Raw genomic sequence first — 27,265 nt, forward strand, 5'->3', positions numbered from 1 at the left:
ATGGACAATGACGAACCTCTTGAGTCTGAGACAACAGGTGAAAAGGCATCCCATCTCTCACCACCCAGGCCCTTCCAGGCCACCTCAGCGTAACACGTAGTGGTCCCTTGGACCCAGAGCCCTCGAGACTTGGAATGACGTGTTGCGTTGACTTGGCTGCAGGACTTGCCAGGGAGGGAGTGAGAGAGTTGAATGCGTGCTGTGCCAGAACCAGCCCCTACTGGTTCTAGCTGACTTTAAACTTCATTTTTTGATCTGGTCGATGCCCTGTTGGTAGTTTGACACGTTCCCATGTTGGGAACATCTACACCACTGGAATAAACTACCAGGACACATCAGGATTTTTTTTTTCCTGGAGAGCCAGTTAAACAATTACCAGCATTCCACTGGTTGGATGGAATTCTGAGATTGTTTGACTAATGAAGAAATAAGACTCAGAAAGTCGTTGTTTCTCGATAGCTCAAGTTGCTGGATAAGCTGCTGCATGTCTTCTAACTGTTAGGCCGCTGGCTATTTCCACCCCGTAGCACACAGATCTTGTTTCACCATCTGGAAAATAAATGTTGGGGCCTGGGTCTATGGACAAGGACTAAGAAAGACACAGACCTGTGTGGTCTCATTGGGAACCCCCGTCTTAGAACCTAGGTGGTCAAAACTCGGGACCCCTGCCACGAATGCTCAGCCTACCCAGGAAATAAGTTGGCTGAGTTCTGTCGGGCCCCCTGGCAATGCAGCCTGTCTTTTCTCAACCGCTGCTTCCTGCTGATGCAGGAGGATGAGCTCTAGACATTGGCGTGTGGCTTTTGGGAGCCCCCGGCTGGTCCCAGATCAGTGGCCCGGTGGCAGAGAAGCCACATCTAACGAGTGAGGGAAGCTCAGAACACATGTATTTAATTAGAGTATCGAATTTCAACCCAAGGAGATTTTGCAAGCTCTTCCTTCTTTATGGTCATAAAATAGATGTTGGCTTAAAAGGAGGAGAAACTAGGTCAAAATCTTAGCAATCCAGTTATCCGTCTTGATTCCTGGGACTGCTCCTATTCCAGTTTATTTTATATTTGAATGAGCCACCTGCCTGCCCTCTCCAGCATCGACTATGCCTGCCAGTGAGGGAGCCCAGGCATTGGCACGCATCCTTTCCCCAAAAGAGTAAAGCAACTCTGCACCCCACCCAAGCCACTAAGAAAGAAAAGAGGGAGCAAGAAACCAATGTCAAAGGCAGGCCCCAAACCGGAAATAGGGCAGCCAGTCTCCAGAGAACACAGGGGAGGGTAGCACAAGACCCCGCAGACCACTGGGCCGGGAGGCAGCAGTGTGGGGGAGGGAGGGCTTGCAGAATGGAGTTCCCTGGCATCCTGAGCCACGTGAAGCTGGGGGACGAAGGCTGCTGCCAGGACTTGGGACACAGAGGAGGCAAACAGGGATGGAGGGAAGCCGGTGGTGGGTCCACCTGAAAGGCTGGCAGGGCTCCTTTCCAGAATCAAGGAGATGTGTTTTCCTTCCAGAGGAGAATGGAGCCCAGCCAGCACCGCAGAGCAGTGAAGAAATGCTCTACTGTGAGGCCGAACCGCCCCCACCTGTCGATAAAGAGAAACCGGCCCGGGAGAGTTCAGAAACAGACCTTGAGATTGAAGGTGAGAGCGAGCATTTGGATGGTGAGGGGCAGCTCACCTCCTTCCTCAGAAGCTGCCGACCTCTGGCTTCCCCAGCTGGCCGTGGCTCTGCCTGGCAGGAAGGGGGAGGAAGGGGGTAGAAAAGCCTGTGGTTGATTTTGTGCCACGTCCTCCTCAAGGCTGGAAGCAGTGGCTGCTGGTGGCAGTGGTGACAACTGCCCATGCTTGTGGTCTGGCTCATGAGCAGAGGTGTCACATCAGCTTGTTGAAAACTGAACCAGTAAATGAACAGGCATTCCCTGTGTTTCCACATGTGGCATCTTACATCACCTTTGCCATAGTCCCAGGAGGTGAGCATTATTACCTGCCTTAACAGAGGAGGGAACCGAGGCTCAAAGAGATTGTATGAGTTGCCCAAGTCCACCAAGAGCTTACCAATGTTTGCTGATCCCAAGTCCACCTTGCTCTGCCGATCTCCCTCCTGCATTCCATGTTCCAGGGGCCCCTGGAGTGTCTGTGGCCTATCCTGCATCCCGGAGACTTTCCTCTACCCCCATAAGGGTTCTTGTTCCACTACTTGAGAGCCCCATGACAAATCCAAGTGCATGGGTATGGGGGGTCAGGAGGAGGACTGTCTGAGCTGCAGCAAAGACTCTCATACTGCAAACAACACTCCCACCCTCCTCTCCCTTCCAGTTTCCCCAAGGAGGGAAGTGCCACAGAGAACACTTGTGAAGCAAGGCGAGGACAACGCTGGCCCCACCTGATGGGCCAGCCTCGGACCTCCCAGGCTGAGTCTAGCCTCCTGACCCTCCCTCTCCTGTGTTCTGGTGGCTGGGTGCGGGCAGTGAGCAGAGGCTGTAGAGATGCAGCGGAGGGTATTCTGCTAAATTCGACTGTCGAGTGCCTTTATACAGTCAGTTTGTAACCCCCACAAAGAGAAGGCCAATTTGTAGCTGTGCCAGCAAAATTAACTTCCTTGTCAAACTCTTGTCCTATCACCAAGAGAGCTCCCATTGTCTGTCTCAGAAATGTTTGGGGTGGCTTGGCCAAAGGCCCCAGGACCCAAAGGAAAACAGATGCAGGCTTGGACCCCAGCTGGCCATGGGAAAGCTTGCCATCAATGGGCGTCGCCAAATGAAGACACAACTGCAGGGGCATCCGGAATCCAGGCAGGCCCTCGGCCCGCTGCCCATGAGTCAGGCTGGTCTACAGCTTGCAAAACAAAGGCTCCGAGAGGTTGGAACCAAGAAGTGAAAGCCCTAATTCTGTCGCTGGTTTTAGTGTCAATCAGCTGTGTGTGATTTGGGGCTAGATTTGTCATTGGTGGAGATGACAGTCCTTCTTGGAGAAAAAATGACATGCAAGTCTTGGAAAGAAGAAAGCCCAGCCACATGAAAGTTTCTTTGTTTCTGGCTGATTTGGGGGCCTCTCCAGTTTGCAGTGATTTGCCACCTTGAGAAGCCCACTCTCTCCTTCTTCAAACTTCTCTAAATCTTTAGTAATGCTTTAGTTATGGCTCACACTTTAACAGTTGTAGCAAAATTAAAACTTAAATGGAGACTCCCTCAACCATCACAGAGCACCGGCTCTTGTCTGTTTGGTCTTTCAGAGCTGCCCCAAGGTGAGCAGGAGACCTAGGCCTTCACACATTCTTCCTTCCCCCAAGGATGGTGGGGCGGGGGGCTCCTTCTCGTAGTAAAGCTTGAAGCCTAAACCCGTGGACCTTGCCTCTCCCCCAAAGGAAAACGTCCATTGGAGGCTTTCTGGACTTGCTTCTCCCTCCCCACCGTTGGCTCACTTTCCAATTGGAGTTGCCTTCTAAGCACATGCCCATGGGGACAGATCCTCAGAAGTGAACAGGACTGGGGTTAGAAGAGAGATAAGGCAAAGGCAGAAGAGAAACTCCACTCCATCCATTTGCATCTTTTTCTGCAGATGCTGAGAAACTGTTCACCACCGGACAAAGCGAGCTGTACACAGAGGCCTGCAAACTGGTGGGCGTGGTGCCGGTCTCCTACTTCCTCCGGAACATGGACGAGGCCTTCCTGAACCTCAACCACCATGGTCTGGGCCCCAATGGTACCAAGGCTATTGCTATAGCCCTGGTGGTGAGCATGCCAGTGAAGGCACATGAAGCCTGGCAGCAGCGGGAGGTTGACAGGGTGGGGGCCCAAGAATCAGAGAGACCCTTGTGGGACCTTATATTGCATCCTTCATGCCCATCTTGCCATAGGCTTCTGCTTGACTGCCAGTTTCCCCAATAGGCATGGACTCCCCACTGGGTCCTAGGACGGAGACTGTTAGAGATCTGGGCCTTGGAGGTGTATGCTCTTTTCTCTTCAGGAAACAAAAGCACCAGCCCATGGGTTCCCCAAAAGTGGCCGGGCTATGTGTTAAATCAAGAGCAAAATACAAAATGTCAGCCTGGGTCACAGTTCCAAAGCTCACCTTTGCTATAAATGGGTTCACTACTGAGCCATTCCATTCAATGTCTATCTTTTGGAAAGTTATAATTCTTAAGGATCACACTGAAGAGTAGATCATGTTTTCCCATAGGAATAATGTTCTCTCTTGGCTTGGCATGGGTGAACAAGGACTTGACCTTGAATTCATCATAGCCTTATATAATTCTAATTGATTATATACATAACTGATTCCTACCCCAGAAAAACAAAGTTTAACAATCTTATGTCAGAACTACACTTTTTGTGCACTTAGGACAGAGAAAGTCCTAAGTGAAAGAGAAAGTTCCATTTAAAAAAAACCAAAAAGCACTCACTCATTTTTGGAAATGTAACAGCATTTGCATTTAGCTCACACCCATTAAGAAGTTATATAAAATTTGAGAGTGTGCTGCTTTCTGGGGAGGGGGAGAGAAGGAAGGGAAGAGCAGAGAAAGAACAAAGCCATCTTGAAGTTTATTGAGCATTGAAAGACTGATTAATGAAGCATTAGGAATGCACCATTACCTCCTGAGTTTCGTGGAATGAAAAGGATGAGAATGAAATCCTCTCAGGACTTGGGCCTCCTGTTTCTCAGTGACAGCAGTTCCCGTTTGGGGGCAGGTTTTTCTCCCTTGATTCTCTGTATCACTCATTTGACAATGAACTACTGTGACATCTGGTGGACTCAGTTTTATTTATCTTTTGTACTGTTTAACTTTCCACGTGTTGCATTTACCTGTCATAGAGGAGAAGCACCCTGAAAGGAGAAATCTTATTTCACGCGTCTTCACGTCTGTTCCTCAGCTGCCTATCTCCACGCCCTTGCACTTGGTGCAGTGCAGGCCCCACAGAGCAGCGATGTTCTCTGGTCATCTTGTTTCCCCAGCAGTCAGCACGGAGGGTGACCGGTACTCGCCCGTGTGAGATGCATGTGGATGGACTCTGTGACTGGCTGCCTAATGCACCACACACTGTGCTTGGTCCCCAGCATGACTCTGGAAGTGGTGATTTAACCCATTTCAGCAATACCTGGACTGAGACCACCTGAGTTATCTCCCTTGACTTTGAGCACTGTGGAATTTTGCCCATCCCAGACAGCTGAGGCCAGAACACATTCCATGAAGGCCCTGGGCAGACCGTCCCCCACTGCAGTAACTCATGCTATTGCATTCTCCGTTTTTCCGACGCTAGGGCTCCCTACTGCTTGCTACTGTCCTCACTGCGTGGTGTGCTTTGAAAATGCTCACATGCAAAGATGTGTCTGTTCTCTGTGCTTTTCTGCTCAGGGAACAAGGTGGGGAAGGGAAGAACACAAGTTCTGGTTAGCGCTAACCCCAGTCCCTCAGGGGTCAAGGCCAGCCGTTTATTCCCTGTGGGAATGCAGACTAGCTTGGCTCTAGATAATTTAAGATTTCAGTCCAGCTCCTTCCAAACAACTGAGGCAACTCCTAATGAAAAGAGGGTACCTGATATGCCTGAAGCCTAAACTAGAAGAAAGGCTTCTGATGGAAGCAGGTGCAGCAAGTGCACCTGCATATATGCTTTATGTCTAAAGCCTTATGTTTAAATACTCTTGTTAAATGTGTCAAGTTCTCCTTAATCTTGGACTAGGTCACAGGCCTCTCTCCTCAGGCTAAATAAATAATTAAAATACGCTCTGCCCACCCTCGTACCTCTTACTTTCAGGGCTTTGTTTGAATGTTCCTCTCCTAAGTTCCCCTGCAGAGCCCTTTGGGGGGGAGGTCCCCAGAATAAGCATATTGCCCTAGAAAATATGCATATAAAATATAAAATATAAGCACACAGGCACATTCTGTGAAGTGGTTCAACTGTGAAGTAGGTTCACAATTGTAATACTCTACAAATAAATAATACAATAATTGGTAAATAATAATGATGCAAACATAAACTCTGTGTTTTGTGGACTTGCAGCCAAAACCCAGTTTTACCCGCCCTGGATTGTCCTGGCCAACGTGGGACGGCTCAGTTCCTGCTCCTCATTCTCCTGTCCCCATCTACTCCTCCAAAATTGCTAGCCTGCACCCCCACGTCAAGGGTGACGTGGCTGGGATAATCAGGAAAGGAGACAGGTTCTGGGCAAGGTCAGGGAACTGACCAGGTCACCAACGCCCTCTGCCTTTCTCTCCGCCCCCACCCCCACCCCACCCCCACTTTGTGGCTGCAGTCCAACACAACCGTGATCTCTCTGGAGCTGGAAGACAACTGTATCATGGAGGAGGGCGTCCTGAGCCTGGTGGAGATGCTACAAGAGAACTACTACGTCCAGGAGCTGGTACTGTGCCTGCCCTGCTGGCTCCTGCCACCACACCTGGGGTCTCAGAGCCCACTGCAGACAAGCCAGAGGCCCTGGCCTGGGCCTGGGCCAGCCTCCAGGCTTTCTGGCATGAGTCCGGGGACCCCTCTCCTCTAGAACTGACTTCTCAGAGGCTGGCCAGGGGGATCATGTTCCCTGTGTCTGCAAGGAACCCTAAGAAACCACTTCTGTTTGGACCTCATAAACCTCAAACTAGATTAACTTACTTCTGTGCAATTGCCTTAAAGTAAAATTTTAAAAATAAACGTGAAATAGTTACATGAAATACAATGTGCCTGGAGACAGGTGATGGTGATGGTCATGTGATATGAATATACTAAAGACCACTGAACTGCACATTTAAACTGATTATGATGGTGAATGCTGTACTGTGTCTATTTTACCACAATATAAAGTAAGATAATAATGGCTGGTTTCTGTAAAGTCCCTCCTGCTAGCCTTCCCAGCACAGTGATTCCGTTCTCGAATCAGTGAATGGAATTTGCAAGTGATGATATACTCTGAACTTACTTTTCGATTGTTTTTTGCCAAACTCTTCAAATATAGCTGACTTGGGTTTCAGAAAAGTTATAGTGGGCTGACCTAAGTAGCAGAGCTAAATTGGGGAGTGGGGCATCACTGAAGGAAACTTCAATGATGTTTGGAGGAAACATCACTGGAGGGAACTAGGAGCAGCCCGAGGGCCCGCAGCGAGCCTGTGGGAAAGCCACGTCCCCATCATTCTTCTCCCTTCTGGACCACGCTAATCCTCCCCACCCTTTCACCCGAAGACCTCCTCCCCATTGAGACCCTACTGCCTTAGTTTAGGTCTCAAGTCAGCCACACCCTGGCGTCATTTGTTAATGAGGCCCCTTTGTTGGGATTTGTACACATAAAACTGTTTTTCTTGCCCTTTAGAATATTTCCAACAATGCTCTTGGTTTGGAGGGAGCCAGAATCATCTCACAGTTTCTCCAGAGAAATTCCTCTTCACTCTTGAACCTTCAGCTCTCAGGTGAGCCTATGGAATAGGAGGAAGAGGACATTAGGAATGAAAAGGAGAAAAGAAGGTGAAGAGCAGAGAGAATCAAAGTTGAACTGAGCCAGATCTGGCCCTTCTGATGTTAGAGACCAGAACGCTGCGCCTGCAACCCGCTGAACCCTTCCAGTCATGCTTGCCCCGGCTCCACCACCAGCCTGGCCTCCAGGATTTCCTCTACGACGCACTCTTGATTCACGTGGCAGCATCCCTTCCTGCGCTTTAAAGTCTCTTCCCCCAGATATTTCTGTGTAACTCAGAGACTCTCCATACACGCCTCAGCTCAGATGTCATCTCTATCCTGTTTTCCTGCTTGGTTTTCCTTAATGGCATTTATGTCTACCTGACCCCCTGCTGTACACCTATTTTTAGTTAGTTTATTATCGGTCTCACAGAAAACAAAAAGTCAGTTGAGAATTCTAGTAGCCACAGACCTGCCCTCTTTCAGGCTTGTGGTTTCAGTTTATACTACCTGCAGGGTCCTGGAATCCCTAAGACAACAAATTAGCATATAAAGTGATGCTCCTTTGCTGGTAATACCTTCAAAGGGATAACACCCCTTTGAAGGAGCAGCCCCTTGACCCCTGCTCCATACTGCCTGGGGTCCCCACCTATAAAGCTGTCCTAAGGATGGGCTTACAGTCCAAAGTTGCAAAACGAGAAACAAAACACTGTGAGAGGTATCAGATTCAAGTGACAACATCAGGCTCTCAAGGACCTCGGGAAATAAATGATCAGATACACACTCCACACCGAGCGACCATATACCTTCTCCCCAAACAGCACAAGAGCACTTTTAATCAGGCCAAACGGCAAGCAAACAGGTATCTCGCACTCAACTACAAGCTACATTTAACAGATTAAGAAAACACAAATAAAAACATAACTTTTTAGAAAGATCTCCCCAACTAATACTTAGAGAAATGAAAAATATATAACCCTTGAAATGAAAAACTCAGTGGACAAATTCAACAGCATATTAGATATAGGTGAATAAAATTAGTGACCTGGAAGATAGGCAAAAGGATGTTTTATCTAATTTTTCAGTATAGAAGATAAAGAGAGAATATAAAAGACAAAAGAATATAAGAGAATGAAAAGATTCAATGTAGCTAATAAGAGTTCCAGAGGGAGAAGAGACCAAATGAGCAACGGTATTCGAACAAATTGCAGCTGATGTGTTTCCTGAATTACTTGAGTTCTAAAATTACCCAATTGTATACATTGACTAGGTTTTTATGTCATTTTATTGCACTAGTACCAAATACAACCAAAGAAGTATTTGTATTTCAGTGGATATATTAATTCATTCAGCCTTTATTGAGCACCTACTATGTGCCAGGCCCTGTTTATGCTAGAGATACAAAAGTTTTTAAAGGTTCAAATGAGAATTTTGGAGATAAGTCCCTGTGTCAGGAATTTCCCAGAAAGCTTTTCAACTGCTCACTGGGGCCAGGGCTGAGGTAAGATAAGGGAGGCATGCACCTCAGTTGTACAATTTCAGGAACACCCAAAAGCTCAGTAACTAAATAAAATATATCTTGATGCAATATTTTTAAAGTCAAAACTGGTACAAAAATTTTCTGCAAGGAGTAAAATATCAACACTTTACAAACACGATCCAAAAGGGACAGATTGGGGCAATGTGAGCGAGGCTGAGCTACACAGGGCAGGGTCAGGTCCTGACCTTGTTTAAAACCTGAAAATGTTGTTCATCGTGAATGTTTTTGCACTGATTTTTAGTTTTTCAATGTTACGATATTATTCTTTGAGATTACTGAGCTTTTCGGCGCCCCTTAGATTTTTGCACACAGAGGTGAGCACGGCGCTTGTCCCCTCTGGTCTCCTCAGCTGCTTAGACTGCGAAGGCTCTTTTGTAAAGTCACGGACTTCAGGCACTAGGTCCGAGGTCTGATGCCGCCAGTGATGCCCAGGGTACCAACTCCTGGAACTTCCTGGACAGCCGTTACAGAGCAAGAAGAGAACGTTAAAGGGGCTGATAAATAGTGGCCCTTTTTCCTCCTGTTTTCTTCCATGTCCAGATTTTTGCTTTCAGTACTTGTCACCTTTTCTACATACAATGGCTGCAAAGGGAAGGGACAGGCACAGCTAGGCTATGGGAGGGCAAGGGAGCCCTGGCCTGGAGAAAATTCCTAACGCCCTCCTTCGTTACAGGAAATAACTTCACGGACGAATCGGCAGAGCTGCTATGCCTGGCCCTGTCGGTGAGAAGCAGGGCGTGGGTACAGTCTAGCCACGTGGGAGAGGTCCCCGGAGACCCAGGGGGCCTGGGGGCGCTGCCGGCTAGAAGGAAATGAGGCCCCTTGAGTGGTTTTGGGAGCTGGTGAGTGTTGGGACTCTGCTGATCCCAGCCAAAGCTACAGCAAATAGTAGGGCTGTTTCAATGGCAATAAAGTCTCCCAGGTGTCAGCAACGGTAACTGAAAATGAGCGAGAACTTGTCTGCAGGGTAAGAACCCTAGCTGTCCTGACTTTGGGTGTATGGGAGCCCCCCGTCACACTGCCCTGGGGTGTGTGAGGCATCTGCAGTCACACAGAAAACCCTCACCACCCCTCTCCCCACTGGTTTTTTCTCAGGCCAATTACCGAATTCGGGAGATGGACCTCAGTCACAACCAATTCTCGGATAAGGGAGGGGAGCTCCTGGGACAGATGCTGGGTGAGTGGCCACGGAGGGAGGGAGGGGCCGGCAGAGGAGGGGAACTTGGCAAACAATCACTCATTGGGGCCACAGCTCCTGTTTTCATTGTTATTGAGTGTTCTAATTATGAAAGTGATGTAAACGACACCCGAAATACATTTTAAATGTGGCAAGTAAAACTTTTAACTGATCGGGAGAACATGCAGAATGAAATAATTTGCTGACCTCAGGGAGGCTAATGGTTATTACATAGGCACAATGAGTATAAACTGCAACAGCAACAACTCATGTATTTGACAACAATGGGTTTAAAACTGAGGGTAATAAAAGATATTATGTGATGATGTTAAAAGACAACAACAGTTGGGGGTAGATAGTTGCAGCGACTGTATAATATAAAAGATCCATGTTCAGAATGTTGATAAAAGATCCTCCAGATCAATTAGATAATGACACTGAAAAAAAAACAAAACCCCACCTCACAATGGCCAAGGCATATGGACAGTGAAGAAAACAAAAGTCAAATGCCCAATCTCATTGGTAATTAGAAAAATGCCATTACTAAAACAACAAAAAGATTCCCCCTTGTCCTCTACCAAAACTGTAAAATTTTTGAGTCAGAGAATATACAGTGCAATAAACACAGGGGAGAAATAACATTCCGAAGCTGCTAGGTAAAGGCACTTTGGAGTGCAATTTGACAGTATCTAGTCAAATTGAAAAATGTATGTTGTCTAGGGTGTGGCAACTCACCTCTACAGGTCTCAGAGATGCTGTCTCTCTCTCTCTCTCTCACACACACACACACACACACACACACACACACAGATGTCTAAAGAGGTTCATTGCAAACTTGTTGTAAAAGAATAAAAACTAGAAAGAACCTAAATGTTCATGTCTGGGAAACAAGTAGACAAAGGCAGGACATTCTCAGTGGTGGGGAGGGGGTGCTAATTTAGGTGGGGTGGCGAGAGAAAGCCCCCCAGGGAGGTGGCTCTCTGCCGAAACCTCACTGTGACTGCTGACACAGCCGTGCCAGGGTCTGGGCGCTCAGCACGCAGCAGGAAACCTGGAGGCTGGTGGGCGTGAGGAGCACGGCAGGGAGGTGGGAGCAGTGTGGCTGGAGCAGAGTGCACAGGGGCAGAGAGTGGAAGGAGGAGAGGTCATTGAGGGGCCTGTCGTGTCCGTCCAAGTGGACTCGGACACGCACAAAGTCTGGGTTTTATTCGTCATGTGGCAAGGAGTCGTTGAAGGTTGTGAAGGTGGGAAATGACACGGTTTGATCAATGACATCACTCATTGGGGCCACAGCTCCTGTTTTTATTGTTATTGAGTGTTCTAATTATGATCTGTAGTTCGAGAACCTCTGCCTGAAGAATGCGACTGAGGAGAACAAAATGGAAGGAGGGAGGCCAGTGAAGAGGTTTTGTCATCCAGGCAAAATAATAGCTTGGGCTTCAGGGGCAGTGGTAATGGGGCAGAGCGGGTGGATTCAGAGTGTGTTTTGGAAGTAGCCAGACCTCAGTACTCATCAGCTTCAGACTCACCGAACCCTGTACTTGTCACATTTTGATGAGAAAAAAAACGTTTCAGCACTCGGCGCTGGCTCGGGACTTGAACTCGCTAGGACCTGTACAAGCCGTGACGCTGCCCCACGAGAGAAAATGCTCGGTCACGCGTCTCGTCGCCTCCTCAGTGCTCGCTGGTTTTGGCGCTCGTCACCAGCTCCGGAACACCTTGATGACGAGTACCGAGACACCGCTGTAAAGCCAAAAGGACCTGTTCACGTGAAGAGTGAGGGGACGCAGAAGAGAAGGAGAGACTCGTGGTCATCCTGTTTCAGATCCTGGTTGGATGGTGGTGGTGTTTACCGAGACGGGGAGAACTCGGGGTGTCAAGGGTCCAGAGGAACAGGATTGAGGAGCCGAGAGTTCCTCTTGGGCCATGTCGTGTGTGTGATGCCTGTGGAACACACGCGTGGAGATGTTGGGTAGGTGGTTTGCTGCGCGAGTTTGGAGCCTGGTCAGGGCTGGACAGACGCATCTGGGAGCCGAAGGCACATGGTGGGTTTACGACCATGGGGGCGCGGTGAGGTCGTCTAGGCAGCAGCGTGGGCAGAGCTGAGCAGGTGGCCATCGCACTGACTCCGGGTCACTCCCACGTTTTAGGTGTCGCAGAAGGGAAGGAGGAGCCTGAGAAGGCGTGGTCAGTGGACTAGCAGGGGCCACATAAGGGAGCACTGCCAGAAGGGGAGAGTGCTCCGCAGGGCCCAGCGCGTGTTGGTGAAGTGCGTGAGTACGGAAGCCCGACCGTGTGGGCTGAGCGGGCTCAGCTGCAAACGGAGGCAGAGAGGGGGGGAGCGGCAGCATCGGTAACTCCAGAAGCTCCGATGGGACAGGCTGGAAGGGAAGGAGGAAACACAGGAGGAGCAAAGTCCTTGAAAAGACTGGAAGCAATGGCGCCCGGGAGGAAGATGGCAGGGTCGCCTCAGAGAGCGGTAGGGACCTTCATCCACCGAAGGAGCGAGGAGGCCGAGCGTGGGCACCTGCGAGGCAAGGCCGGGGGCGGAGGCCGGCAGGACGCAGCCCTCCCATCCCACCGCTGCCTGGAGAGTGAGGCCGGACGTCCAGCTGAGAGCGGGGCTCAGGCCGGCAGGTGTGAGCAGAGGGGAGCAGGTACACGGTCGCGTGCAGGAGGGGAGGAACAACGTGTAAAAGAATTGTGGGCGGTCTGCACCTCCACTGGAAAACTCACTTTCAAGCATTTTAAAACTCCTCATTTTTAAAACAAAATCAAAGAGACAACATTCTGTTTTAAGTGCTATTCATCACACTATATACACAGCTTCTAAAATTTTTATATTAAAGTTACCAAATAGCAAGCGATTACCACGTGACAGGCATCATGCTCGGCATTGCACACCAGTCCTTACAGCAACCCTGGCACAGGTTGACACCTCCGTGTCACCAGTAAGAAAACAGACGTCAGGGAAGGGTGGGCAAGCAGCCTAAGGTCACAAGGTGAGAGAGTTGTAAGAACAGAATTAAAGTGTCAATTTTGTGGCTATTTCAGAAACCCAGGTGTGCAAGCTATAACTAAGTGAGGGAATTGGCAGAGAAGAGGAAATAAGGGTAAGAAGAAGATAAGAGAGAGAGAGAAGGGGAGGGAGTTTGTCCTCAAAATAGTAAAGGTGTCGTGTGCTTTACCGAAAGTGTCCTGCTGGCCGACACAGAGAGAGACCCGGTCAGTGCACACAATGCTCTGTCCACGTAAAAACAAAATGAAAAAAAACAACAAGATCGAACAAGGCGTCTTCCTGGGCCTGGGGCCCGAAGTCAGTTCCTTCCACTCGGCAAAGCATCGGTAGTGGGCCCTCCGCTTCCACGGGTCCTCAGCATACCCGCCCTCGCCAAAAAAAATAACAGCCACCTATTTCAGTGGGATGTGTTGTCAACCCCACGAAGCAGGTAAACAAAAGCACCTTTAAATTTTTTTTTAAAAGTGCAACGTCTATGCTGACCTGGCTTCTAGACAAGCCTGATGCCTCACTACTTCCAGTGGACTGTGTCCCTAAAGCTCTCCAGGACAGACGTTCTGGAGCCACCACGGCACCTGTAGGTCTCCATGGAAACAACATCAGCTGGCACCAGGTGCTACTCCCATCACCACCTCCCTGTTTCGATACAACCCCTGTTTCCAGGCCACCTCCATCTACGTTCATGGTTGCAGAACATTCCACCTGATGGCTGTTTACAATGTACCTTACCCGTCCCCTGTGAGTCACAGGCCTCACTTTTCTATGCCACAGCGAACATCTACAAGCACGTAGCTCTTCTCACATCCTGTCTCCTTAGGAAGAGTGTCAGAGGTGGCAGTGCTGTGTGATAGGGTTACACACATTTTAACAGGAAGGTATATGTGACCAGATGATATTTGCCAAATAAACAGTATTAATTCGCTTGCCACCTCCAGTATACGAGTACAATTATTTTACTCCATCGTTACCATCGCTGGAAATCATCCCATGATTTGGTATGTGAGTGATTTTGTGTTTGTGAAAAGCACTCCCTCAGTGTTGCGCTCTTCACGAGCATCGCTGAGCGGGCCGCGCCCCCACGGCGTGGGCTCTGCCAGCCCCGAGACAGGGCTTCCCGGGACGCAGCAGAGGCTCAGCCGGCCCTGCTTCTCCTCCAGCCCTCAACGTAGGCCTCGTGTCACTGGACCTGAGCTGGAATCACTTCTGCTCCCGGGCAGCCGTGGCCTTGTGCAACGGTCTCCGGGTAAGGCGCTCCCGGGAGGGATGCATTGAGCCCCGTGGCGGGGGTGTAGGGAGGGGTCCCACCCCGCCCTCTTGAACCTCTTCCTCCCGGTCACCACTGGTGGGGGTTTACTGAGCTCCCATCAAGTGCTCTTTGCATAGTTGGTCTCGCTCTCACAATGCCTGGATGCATGTTAGCCTTTGGTATAAATCTCATCTAGGAAAATTCACCCCGCTAGGTCCTATGTGGCATCTTTGGGGTTCTTCAAGAGAAATTTAATTATTGGGTAAGGAAGGATTAGACCCCAAAAGGAATGAGTCTCAAGAATACTTTGCCTCTGAGCCCAGCTGAGAGGGATCCAGAAAGATCTGGCAAAGACCCCTCTCCCCGGGACCACCAAGCTCCCAGCCTGGATGCCAGCAGTGGGGAGAATGCGACCTTGATGCTGGTGTTCTTCTCCCCTCGCCCTGGAGGCTAACGTGACCCTGAAGACACTGGACCTGTCCATGAATGGCTTTGGGAACGAGGGGGCTGCAGCCCTCGGGGAGGCCCTCAGACTCAACGGCTCCCTGGCCTATGTAGACGTCAGCGCCAATAACATCAGCAATGAAGGGGTCTCCAAGATCAGCAGGGGGCTGGAGATCAATGAGACCCTCAAAGTTCTGAAGGTAAAGTCTTCACATAGCTAGGAACGGGCTGCTTGTTTTGCGTGTGCATATGTGTCCATGCGTCTGTGTGTGTGTCCATATGTGTGCATTGCGTGTGTGTGTTTGTCGGGATGGCGGCAGCAGGGTGATGGCCGTGCTGGGTGTTGCTAGAGGAAATCACTGGGAAAACCTGCCTTGTGCTCTACCTGTACACACAGTCTCGACTGTCTTGCGCTGTAAACCCAATGCCACCCTCTGCTCTCACCAGTGCACACACAGTAGTCATATCCTAACTAACTGGTCTTCCTTTCTCCTCTTGGAATCTCCTTCCGGCCCTTGAGCATCAGCCTGACTCCCCCCTTCCCCCATTAACTCTCCCCCAGCTCAGACCCTCCCCCACTCCACCCATGAGCACCTGCTGTTCGACTCCAGTGCTCTCAGCCCTGTGTGCTTCTCTGACCTCAGTTTACCCCCAGCTTCCCCTTCCTCCCACCCAAGGCCTCAGGGCCTCCTGTCACCTCCCTTGTCCTGCCAGAGACTCGCTTGCCCCTGCCGGGATGTGCGGCACTCTCCCTCCCCGGCTGCTGCCCTACACTGGCCATAATTGCTCCCTGCCGCCCAGCACAGCGCCAGCAACAATTCCTCGGGGACCCCTGCCGGAGCCGCAGAGCCTTATGTACCCCAGCATGGGGAACTGGCCAGAATTTCTCTTGGCACTCTCATGTGCATGACTGTCTTTGACTAGTGTGAGAGTGCCATGAGAACAGAGACGGTGTTGAGTGTTGCCTATTATTATGCCCCTTGTACCTACTATATACCCAGTAAGTAGAGTGCTGGGCATATAGTAGGTGCCCAGTGAAATTTTATTAAGTGAAGGAATGCATATTTCATTTCCAATTAATTTGCTTATAAATGTGAATTTATAACATAGAAGCCTCTGGGAAGTTGGAAAAGGGATGAAAGATGAGGATCCCCTTCACCGCCCCACCCCCATGAGCCAGGTCCTGTGCCAGGTGGTTTGCCTCCTTCCTCACAGCCCAACCCTCTGAAGTGAGCTCCACTTGCCAGAAGGGAAGCCTGGGGCTCAGTGATTTGTTGGGGCCCCACGGCCGACAGTGGGCAGAGGGAAGCCCCTGCGACCTGGCTTTTCCCCAGCAACTCCGACTCCTGGGAGATGTGGGGGTGGCCCTGGTGTAAGAAGACTGGCAGCTGGGAATCAGTGAGGATGAGCTGCCATCAGAGAGGACAACTGTCTTAGAGCTGCTCAGGTGACAAGAGGAGGTCAGCTTCTGACCAGGAGAGGGAATGTGGCGACTGGAGACCAGCCCAGCCCAGTCCAGCAGGCCCTTTAGTGACCAGGAGAGCGGAGGCTCTGTCCTGGCAGGGCTGGGACCCAGTGAAACCCGCCTCCACGGCCAGTGAAGCCAGGGGAAGTTCAGAGACCCCAAATTTTAAAGACTGAAATGTCGCCGCCACAGAAGGGCAGCAAAGGCTGTTCCTGGTTAGGGGGATATGGGGAAATTTAACATGTTTTGGACCTACTTTAATTTTTTTTCTACAATGACCGAATATAGTAAATATATTTTAATGTTTTAAAAAGTGAGAAAGAAAGAAAGCTTAAATTATAACTCAGTTGCATCACAGGTAGAGGACACATCAATTCAGGCACTGGAATGATTACTCTCCGCACCCTGCCCCTGCCCTCCTTTCCCTAATCTTGGGAAAACAATCCCCCCCGGAAGTGAGGCAGCAAAGGAAGGTAGATGCTAAACCCGATGAGGGCAGGGCACAAGCCAGTCTCATCTCACTGGAATACGGCATCAGAGCCTGGGAACCCGCTGACGCGTGGTGGATGCTCCGTGGAAGCTTCGGCCTGTCTCATCACGAAGCCACCCAGCCGAGAGCCTTCGATAACAACTAACGTTCGTTGGCTGCTTACTATCTGCATGTGCTCTTTTAAACACTTTGCTTGAATTGATTTATCGAATCCTCAGAGCACAGGTACACTGTGGTCAGGGAATTCATGCAAGGCCAGAAAGCTAGTAAGCAGAGCCACTGGGCTCCCAGCTGTTAGCCTCCACACCACGCCTCAGTGGCTCCTGGCACCACTGGGGTAATAATGCCCTGAGTCCTTAGCTGGGCCCACAAGGCCCTCTGTGATCTGACCAGCCCTGCAGCCTCGCTTCCTCAGCTCCTGCTCACAGAACACTGGCAGCCGCCCAGACAGCTCTGCTCCTTGGCGTTTGCATACCCCAGTCTCCTCTGCTTCATCTCCTCTTCCCTCTGGCCCAGCCCTCGCTCCCACCCCTTCCTCATACCTCACTAACCCCCACGTATCCCGTAAGTCTTTGTGCGGTTGTCCTCTGCTCTGTACCAGATGCCCTTCCCCTGGTCCTCCAAATACCAGTGTGTGCCCCTGCCACTGTTATCGTCGTACTTCTGATGCCATTTACTTGTTTGTCAGTGTCTGTGTCTAGAACACAAGCTACCTGAGGGCAGAGACCTTCTGCTCATTTCTGCCTGCACCTCCCTCTGCACTTAACCCAGCAACTGGCACTCGGCAGGCCCCAGGAAAGGTTTGTTGGGTAGATGGATGGATGGGCAGTGAGATGGACGTGAATGGATGGATGGGTGCATGGGTAGCTGAACAGTAAGGTGGACAGGCAGATGGACGATTGGACAAACAGACAGACAGGGAGCCGGGTGCTTACCGAAAAGTCTGGGTGGGAGACAGAAGTTGTCATCTGATGGAGAGAAATGGGAACCGTGCTCTGACCCAGCCTCTCTGGTCCCCAGCTCAGCCTCTCCCTGTCTTGCCCCTCTTCCCACAGCTGTTCCTGAACCCGATTAGCTTAGACGGGGCTATCATCCTCATCCTGTCCATCAAAAGGAACTCCAGATCCAAGATGGAAAAGCTTGACATTTCTGTAAGTAACCGAACAGTAACTGCTTGCGCAGTTGCCATGGCCACACTCGGAGGCCCTCCGGCAAATGCTCCAGGAGAAGGTCACTCCTTTCTGAGCACAACTCTGCCTACGGGGCCCTTTCCATAGGAGTAGCCCTGCATCCAGTCACAGCAAAGTGTGGAATCTCTGACTGGACCCTGGGAACCCAGGGCCCGAGCGCAGAGAGGGGGAAAAGCACGAAAAAGGCAGGAGAACCCAGGACAGAGTCGTTTAAGTCAGCTCTGCCGATGGACGGCCCTGAACCCCAGAATGGTTCCGGAATCACAGGACTTCCTGAATCTGAGTAGTAAAACACAGACAAACTTGTGTTTTCATTTCATATCCTATCCCACCCTACTCAGAGCAGTATGTGAGGGTAAAAAGAAAATCCCCTGATGGATGAAAAAGCCCTGAGGAAGTGACTTCAGGCTGCCAAGTACTCGCCTGAATCATCCTGAAGGGCGTAGCTGACAATAACTCTCCCCTGTGCTCGTCTGCCCTCTCGCTCTCTTTTACTCCCCAAAGTGATTTTGCATCTGCAGGCTCATTTGATCCTACTCTGGGAGGCAGGTCCCACGGCTGCTGTACCCATGTACCACAAACTGAGTGGGTTAAACACGGCATTTATTGTCTCACGGTTCCGGAAACTAGAAGTCCAAGACTAAGGTGTGGGCGGGGTTGGCTCCTCCTGAGGGTTACGCGGGAGAGTCTGTTCCCTGCCTCTCCCCTAACGTCAGGTAAAGGTTGTTGGCAAAGGCGGCCCTCCTCACCTAGTGACACGTCAACCCCCGCCTCTGCCTCCGTGCTCACCTGGCGTTCTCCCTGTGTGCCTATCTGTCTTCACATGCAACTGTCCCCTTTCATAAGGACACCAGTCATATCAAAGTAGACCCACCCGAAAGACCTTGTCTTCACTCAAAGACCCTGTTTCCAAATAAGGTCACATTCACAGGTACTGGGGGTTAGCACTTCAACCTCTTTTTCAGGTGGGGACACAGTGCAACCCATAAGAAGAACTTTTCCTCATTTTCCCATTTTCCATATAATGAGGCTAAAACAGAGGTTAGGTCACTTACTTGCCCAGGAAAGACCACACAGCAAGTGAGGATCAGCAAGGAGCAAGCCCAGGGCGTCTGCTGCCCACTCTAGAGTTCTGAAAAGGCGCAGTGGCCCATCTTAAATGCCACACAGATGTGATTCTGAAAAGGCGCAGTGGCCCATCTTAAATGCCACACAGATGTGATTCTGAAAAGGCGCAGTGGCCCATCTTAAATGCCACACAGATGTGATTCTGAAAAGGCGCAGTGGCCCATCTTAAATGCCACACAGATGTGATGTTTTTCTAAGATGTTAACGCCTTGCAACGATATCGGTGATGATATTTGCAATATTTAAACCCAATCTCCTTAGAATTGAAGCCTAAGAAAAATTTCAACTTAGCGTTTTCTACAGGTTATCGAACATTGTAAACACCTACTTTCTCTTCACTGTGTCCGCCCAGCCTCTTCCTCCCCACCACGGGCTGCTGGTGCTCATGAGTCTTCTTCTTCCTCAGAGGCCTCTCACCGCCCCCCTCCTACAGTCCCGCCCTGGCACCCACAAGGCTCCCTTCGCCCCACCCCCACCCCCAGCCCTGCCTCTGGATCTCAGCCACGGTCCAGGTTTTGCAGATATTTGGTTTGCCCTCCCACAGAGCTGGTTGGCAGGTCGGTGTGTCCAGGGGGCGCTGGGAACGGTGCTGTTGGGCCCCCACAGCACACACACCGAGCGAGGGGGTTGCAGGGCTACTCAACAACCTACCAGAAGGACTGGGTTGGCATCGGCCTTTGTCAGTTATGCTGCCATAACTCTAAAAGGTGCTGAAATGCCATCATTGTAGGTGCTTCTAGAACTTTCTCTAGAATATCTCCAGAGGTGAGGGGTAAGTCTTCAGCCCTTAAGAATGGGTTTAATCCTTTGAAAGGCAAGAGACCCAAAAATAATAGGCAACACTCAACACAGTCTCTGTTCTCATGGCGCTCTCACACTTAGTCTCCTTACTCAGAATCACATCTGAGGAATGGAGCAGGTTGATCAAAGCCGTGAGATCAGGTTTGATCAAACGCTGTTTCCAGAAACATATCTTCTCCTGTGGCCTGTGGCCCAGCGCCCCATGACCCAGCGCCCTATGACCCAGTACCGCGAGGAAGCCCCCAGCGCATTTTGAGCCACACCCACGGTCAGAGCCAGAGGTTTTCTTCCGGGGACCCTGCTCTGAAGTCCAGCACTGGTGTGAAATGGACATGTCACGGGGCCACTGGCCACCCCACTGCCGTGTCTCATCTATCAAACACAGACACTTACGCTTGCCATCAGGGAGCAACCTTGAGGTGGCACTATGTGACAAGCCCCCGGCACTCAGCTAGAACATCTGCTGGGAAACCCACAGGTTAAACCACGAGCTCTAAGACCCGAAAGCCACCCCAGTCTGGGAGCAGCCCTGCAGGGCAAACAGGAGACCGAACTTGGTTTTGGCTTGGGTGGGACAGTGTCTGGGCCCAGCGATGGCAGTGCCGGTGCCCTCACCATGATGAGTCCCCTCTTCCCCTGCCTCAGAACGTGATGGTGTCTGAGCAGTTTGTGAAAATATTAGACGGGGTGTATGCCGTGCACCCCCAGCTGGATGTGACCTACAAGGCAGTCCAAGGCCTCTCTGTCAAGAGCAGCTTCTTCCTGTGGACGAACCCCATGAAACTGATCCAGGTAAGCTCCTGCTTCCCTCTCAGACCCCAGGGGGACCCCTGGAGACAGCTGCCCTTCGGCTCCCATCGGCAACCCAGAGTCTCCCCTCTCGCGAAGTGCACAGCCCTCTCTGACAAGGAGCGGCTCAGACGTGGGATATTTCCCGTGGATTTCAGCTCCCTCAAAGAAGGGAACAACGGAGAACCGGCTGGCAGGGCAGGGGCTTGGAACAGGGCAGTTTCTAGCAGCCAGGCTCCACCCCTTACTGTTGTGGGACCGAAGGCAAAGCACTGAAGCTTTCGGTGCCTCGGCCTCTTCCCCTGTAAGATGCGCCGCCGTGAATTGATTGGAACGATGCCTGGCATATAACAAGCACCCAGTGAATGTGGGCTCCTTCCAATAGCTGGTAAGGGTGCCAAGCAGACACCCCTGTGGTCAGGACAGGACCACTCTTTAGTGGCTTCAGCAAAAGAGGGACCCTCAGCCTAACATGGCTCAGTATCATCCAACATGGCAAAAGGTCACTGGTTCGATTCCTGGTCAGGGCACGTACCTGGGTTGGGGATTCAGTTCCCAGTCGGGGTACAGACAAGAGGCATCTGATCAATGTTTTTCTCCCTCTCTTTCTCCCTCCCTAACCCCCTCTCCAAAAATAAATAAATAGCCCTGGCTGGTGTGGCTTAGTGGATTGAGTGCCAGCCTGAGAACCAAAGGGTCACTGGTTTGATTCCCAGTCAGGACACATGCCTGGGTTATGGGCCAGGTCCTGGGTAAGGGGACACGTGAGAGGCAACCACACATTAATGTTTCTCTCCCTCTCTTTCTCCTTCCCTTCTCCTCTCTCTAAAAATAAATATTTTTTTCTTTTAAAAAGGTGTTACCTGTGGATGGTGGGATTGGATTTATGGATTACTTTTCATTTCCTTTTTTCTACTAATCTGAAATTACCTTACAGTGTGAGTGGGTAATATTTTTGAAATGAAGACAGTGACATATTATTTTTACAATACTCTGACACGGTACATCTCCCTAAGTGTGTGAAATGATAAGAATTCCGAGAAATCCGAGAGCCAGTCCTACCCACCGCACAACACGTTTGCGGTTTGGTCTTCCGGACTCAGAGCTAAGGACAGCGCCCCCACCGTCCACAGCGCACCATCCACGGGGTCTTAGCAGAGGCAATGTCAAAACTGAGTGACACACGCGAGCGCCATCACAGCCCTATTCCCTCCATGCCAGGGGACCTTCACAGCATCAGCCTGCGTGGGACTCTCGGTTCTAAGTGGCTCGAACGTCCAGCACACTCTAGCTCCTGGGTCCACCGTGTCACACTCACCCTCGGCCTGCTAGGTCTGGGTCCAGGCCGCCCTGTGACGGGAGGGGAGAGGAGGGAAAGTTGTTACACGTGTTGTCAAGCGTTTGCTCCTGGTGTCTCCTGCTTCTCTCAGAGCTATGCAGACCAGCACAAAATCACGATCTTGGACTTCTTCAAGAGCTTGAACCCTGCTGGGACGACGAAGATGCCGATGGGCGAATTCTGGAAAACCATGATACAGGTGCGCTGATCTCTAGCAGCCGTGGGCACGCTGTGTGTGTGTGTGTGTGTGCGCGTGTGTGTGTGTGAGTGGTGGGGTGGGGGTTGGCAGAGAGCAGGTGGGCCGAGACCTCCATTAACCTCGCATGTTCCATTCACCTCTCCAGCAGAACAAGGTCCCCCTAAACCGGTTCCAGCTCAGGGAGCTGACAAAGCGCCTGGACAACAAGAAAGGCATGGTGGACTTCAGGTCAGCGCAGGCCCGGTGGCCGGCCCCCACCTGGCCTCTGTCCCGGGCAGGCCCTCGGTTCTCTATAAGGCACCCTGGCTAGGTCGGCCCAAGCTCTTGGGGCTACCCTGTCTGCATTCTATGTCCCTTTCCTGGCAGGCTGCCTTTGCCCCGCCCCAGGCTGGCCCCACTCTTTGCCCCCCTGCTCATCTTCCATTGGCTCGCTCAGCCAGGCCTCCAGCCCCCGCTGCACGCTGCAGGGTGCAGGCCAGGTTCTGGGGACGCAGTGCTCGCGGCAGATAGGAAGCGACGCACAGGAGTGCATGGTCACACCTGGCCTGGTGAAAGGGGTTTGGAATATGTACAAGGCACCATGGCAGCCCAAAGAGGAGGCGTCACTCAGGCAGGGGGTGTCACACAGACAAAGACCAGAGGGCAGAGGGATGTACCAAGTCCTAAAGTGTGAGCCATGCGCAGCACACTGGGGACCGCAGGTCATTCAAGTCTGCTTAGGGAATGACGCGGGTTGTGACTTAGGCTGATGTCCTTGAGGCAGATAGGAAAGGACTATGATAATAATAATTACAATGCTACCCAACACCCATGAATCCTTACCACGTGCTAGGACTCCGCCAGTCACCAAACAGGCACCGGTGCTGGATTCTCACCGGACCCAGTGGTGGTGCTGGTGTCAGCCCTGTGCTATGAATGATGAACTTGGGCTTTAGAGAAGGAAAGCCCTGAAGTGAAGTGCTCACCTCCGGAAGGACGGCGGTGGCCATCGAACCCAGGTCCGAGTGGTTCCAGAACCCGCTGCACCATGCTAGACCTCCTCGCTGAGGCCACAGGACCCCGCCGGGTCTGCGGGCTGGGGCACCCACCAGGCCCCACACTTCCTGTCTGGCAGTGTCCTTAGGGAGCTCCATCAGAGGATTCCCGCTCTGGTCCTGCCCCCAAAGACGTCCCCAAAACCTCTGTCCTGTGCCTCAGCATCGCCCTCGGGGGGCGGAGCCACAGCGCAGACAAGAAGGGCGGGCTGGCCCACCTGCAAACCCTGCTCTTAGGGAGGGCGTGGCCATTCGCGGGGCTCTCAGTCTCCAAGTCTTTAGAGTGGGGCGATAACCAGCGCATCCAAGAGGGTTTTGTAAGGATCGAGTGGGGACAATGCACATCAGGAGCTGTCATCAGCAAGCGGGCCCCTCAAGGATGGCTCAGGCCTGCACACCATCCCCCCAGCCGCACCTCCGTCCTGAACCTCTCCCCCTGCCCTCCCGGAAGTGGAGCCTCTAGTACGTTGGGACGCCGGTGGAGAGTGCCCGAGGCGGAGGTCAAGAGACCAGGTTCCAAGTCCAGCAAACCCTCCAGCTTTGCAGACAAGGCCACACGGCCGTCTAGAGGCAGTACCAGGGTCACACCCTGCAGCTCTGTGAGCTCTGCCTGAAGGGCAGGGTTGTGATCTCCACTGCTGCATGAGTTTTTATTTCCACTCTCTGCTACGAGGGACACCTACATATAAAAACTCTAAATCCACAGAAGTAGAGTAAGAAGAAAGTGCAGGCCCTCTTTTTCGCACCCCTCCCCTGGTTCACCCAGCCTCCCAGAATGCCCTCATGGATTATTTTAGTGCGTATTTCCCGAACTTCTCCCACATACTTGCAACCAAGTATGTGTGTGAGTGTGTGTGTGATATAACCGTTAAGGACATGGGCTCTGGGGCCAGACCACCTGAGTCCAATCCCAGCTCCACTCCTAGGCTGGTTCCCCAATCTCCCTGGGCCTTGGTTCACCTGTCTGCACGGTGATGCTGATAGTAGTGCCCATGGCATAGGGGTTATTATTGAGGATTGAGTGAATTAATGCTTACAAAAGCTTTCCCAGCCTTCCCTGACATGTCAGCACATGCGTTTTATCACGTATCACAGAGCACGCATACGCTTTACCAGTGTGGTATCACACAGACACGCACGCTACTTTTCATCACAAATAGAGTCACACTGCCACGTTCCTCTGAACTTGCTCTGCCTTGCAGTTTGTCTGGCCATCTTGCCAGGTGAGTACGGTTAGAGCCATCTCAGTCTTTTTAGCTGCCACGTGGTATTTCACGGTACAGGGGTCTTGCAGTTTAATCTCATTTTGATGGACGTTTATTCTCTCTGTTTTGCTACTACAAATAATACTGCCACCAAGACCCTTTTGTGCACAGTGCTTGCACGCGCAGGTTCTCTAACAAGGGCTCGGCAGGGCAACCCCAGTGTGACTGCAGGCCGAAGGGTGTGCGTGCTCACGCTGAACTTAACCCTGCTGCCCAGCCCTTGACCACAACCTAAATCAGCTCTCTGCTCCTTCTCCGGGCCGACAGCAAACCCTACCCACGTTCAGTGCTCTGCCAGGCCAAGAGACACGTTTACAAACGGTCTCACTTGGAGTTGAGCCCGTCTAAACATTCTCGTCCGTCAGCCATGAGGCTGCACTGGCACTCAACATTATCCCCTTACCTTTCACACCAGCTTCTTGTAAATGGTGACGCCATAGCAACGAGTCTGGCCTGGAAAGAAGTTTCTGCAACGGAAAAGTCCTGGCAGGTCGGATGGTGGCCAGGAGGAAGCAACGAACTGGCTGCAACTTCAGTGGCCAACACCAAGGTCAGGACTGCGAGAGAGCCAATAAAGTCTGGCTTGGTCTCAGCACCTCTGGGCTACTGGTGGTGTGCCCTTCACCAGGGGAGCACCCTCTGGTTTTAGGGACCACCAGGGAATGCGTCCTTGGCGGCCTCTTTAAGAGCAAGGAAGACAAACTGGAAATGCGATGGGGTTGCTAAGCAGGGAAAGAGCAGTGGGGAGGAGGTCAGTGCACAAAGCGGTCATCACAGTAATTGTAAACTCTGTCAAGGGGAGAGATTTTGAGATGCAGGAGGCAGTGGCAGAGGGAACAGACGCTCACAAAATGAGGACAGGGGCCTTTAGAAGCAAATGCCAAGGGGTCACACGGAGAGAACCAAGGGTGGGAGACAGGGAGGCCTGGCCCCTCCTCCAGGCCCCAGCACCACCTGGCCACCTGACCCCGGAGCTTCATGGTTCCACCTGAAAGTGGGACAGCCACAGCAAAGGCTTCCCAATCTGTTGTAGGGACCTACCATTCTGCATTTCTTTTTAAAACTCCTTGGGAAACTGGGGAGACATGAGGAGCTTAGCAAAAGAAGAGCAGGAACAGCCGAGAACAGCATACAGAGAGTGTGGGAAGTGGGCGTGGGATAAGTGAAAGGGTTTTGGTTGGCCTCTGCAGCCGTCTTTGTGGATAAAGGAGGGCAGGACTGTCTTATACATCACTGTAACACCACTTGGTGCCTGGCATATAGCAGATGCTCAATAAATACCAATGGAATGAACAAATACATTCATCTGGCCATTGTCGTGGGTGGGCGGTGGAAAACTGGGAAAGTTTCTGGGCGCCCAGGAGCACCAGCGATGTGCTGGGTGGCACGTAGGAGGGACCGAGTCACCGGCCCACTGGTGTCGCCCTGCTGCACCAAGGCTGGGGGCGGTGCTACAGCTTCTCTGCACACGTAGCAGAATCATTATCTGAAATAAGGTATGTCCCCCTTCCCACAGCATATTTTCCCCTTTTCCTCCTTTACTCAAGGTCTCAGCCTGAAGCTGAATTTCCACTGAGTAGGTGGTCTACAGGCTCAGAGTCTAAATTAAGATGATGAAAAGAAAAAAGAGCCCTGCCTGGTGTGGCTCAGTGGATTGAGCTCTGGTCTGGGAACCAAAGGGTTGCTAGTTCGATTCCCAGTCACAGCATATGCCTGAGTTGTGGGTCAGGTTCCCAGGTGTGGGGTTCACAGGAGGCAACCACAGATTGATGTTTCTCTCCCTCTCGTTCTCTCTCCCTTGCCCTCTATCTAAATATAAATAAAATCTTTTTTTTTAAAGAAAGAAATATGATAAGGAGTTTGAGACCCAAAGCTCATGCCCTGCATGCCCATCGGGATGTACAGAAGTTTTTGTCCCTGCTCCCCCAGTAAATCAAATCTGCTTGAAGTCAGGAACCACGTCTTTTAAGTCTATTATAATCCATACAATTCTCCATCAAGCCTTCTGCCTGTAAGTGAGCATCTGATCACTGCTGGTGTCTGGGTGGAGCCCTGAGGACAAGGAGACCGTGAAAGTATCAAAATCTGTTATGAAATGAAGTTTATAGATCAATAAAAACTGCAGTTTTCTCAAGATGCTTTTATTCATCCTTCGCACAAAAATTAAAAGGCAGCAATTTTGTAATCAAATGTTATTTTTCACTCGAGTAGCTATTGGGGAAATATGGAGATACAAGGAAGCTGAAATCTGCCCCCTCGGCCCCGACTTCTCAGGTCACCCCTTGACACAGCCAGTCCCAAGTAGGTGAAGAGTTACCCGGCCCCAAACCTGCCTGCAACAGCCCTGGAGCCTGCCCAGTGGTGGAGTAGTTCCCACTGGCAGCCACTAGGTGTCAGGTCAGCTCCAAAAGTCCCCTTGAGCACTACGGTCTGAGCTCACAGACAGCTTTGCCCTCTGTGCCATGCATTTTCTCTGATCTCTCAAACTTCTGCTCCTGAGGAGCCTGGCATGAAATCTAAGCCCCAAAGGGCCCAGCAGATGGACTCCTGGGCAGACCTCCTCAAGGCTCAGTGTGAATCAAGTTGCACCTTTGTAGTAAGGAAGAGACTCAGGCAACCAGTTAAAGCACCATAAACATTCCCTTCCTCCAGTCAGCCCACCCTGGAGCGGGGCAAGGCCACAGAGGAGACCATGTGGGGTGGACTGCCCGTGGCAGCGCCCTCTGGCGATGGCCTGACGCCACTTACTCAGCCTGCCAAGTGA

At 51.3% G+C, this 27,265-nt stretch overlaps 1 protein-coding gene across 1 annotated transcript; it reads left to right on the top strand.

Annotated features, from left to right (window-relative positions):
• On the top strand, window positions 1-27,265 carry LRRC74A (leucine rich repeat containing 74A). Its single transcript, XM_037145277.2, has 14 exons — window positions 1-37; window positions 1,506-1,634; window positions 3,552-3,724; window positions 6,246-6,353; window positions 7,293-7,389; window positions 9,589-9,638; window positions 10,011-10,092; window positions 14,269-14,354; window positions 14,807-15,001; window positions 17,812-17,907; window positions 20,521-20,667; window positions 22,095-22,202; window positions 22,348-22,430; window positions 27,154-27,265. Exons 1-14 carry the CDS (start codon window positions 1-3, stop codon window positions 27,263-27,265), a joined length of 1,503 nt encoding a protein of 500 aa, XP_037001172.2.

Source organism: Artibeus jamaicensis, unplaced genomic scaffold (assembly GCF_021234435.1).
Source record: "Artibeus jamaicensis isolate MK-2021 breed Jamaican fruit bat unplaced genomic scaffold, CSHL_Jam_final contig_851, whole genome shotgun sequence".
Lineage (NCBI taxonomy): Eukaryota > Metazoa > Chordata > Mammalia > Chiroptera > Phyllostomidae > Artibeus > Artibeus jamaicensis.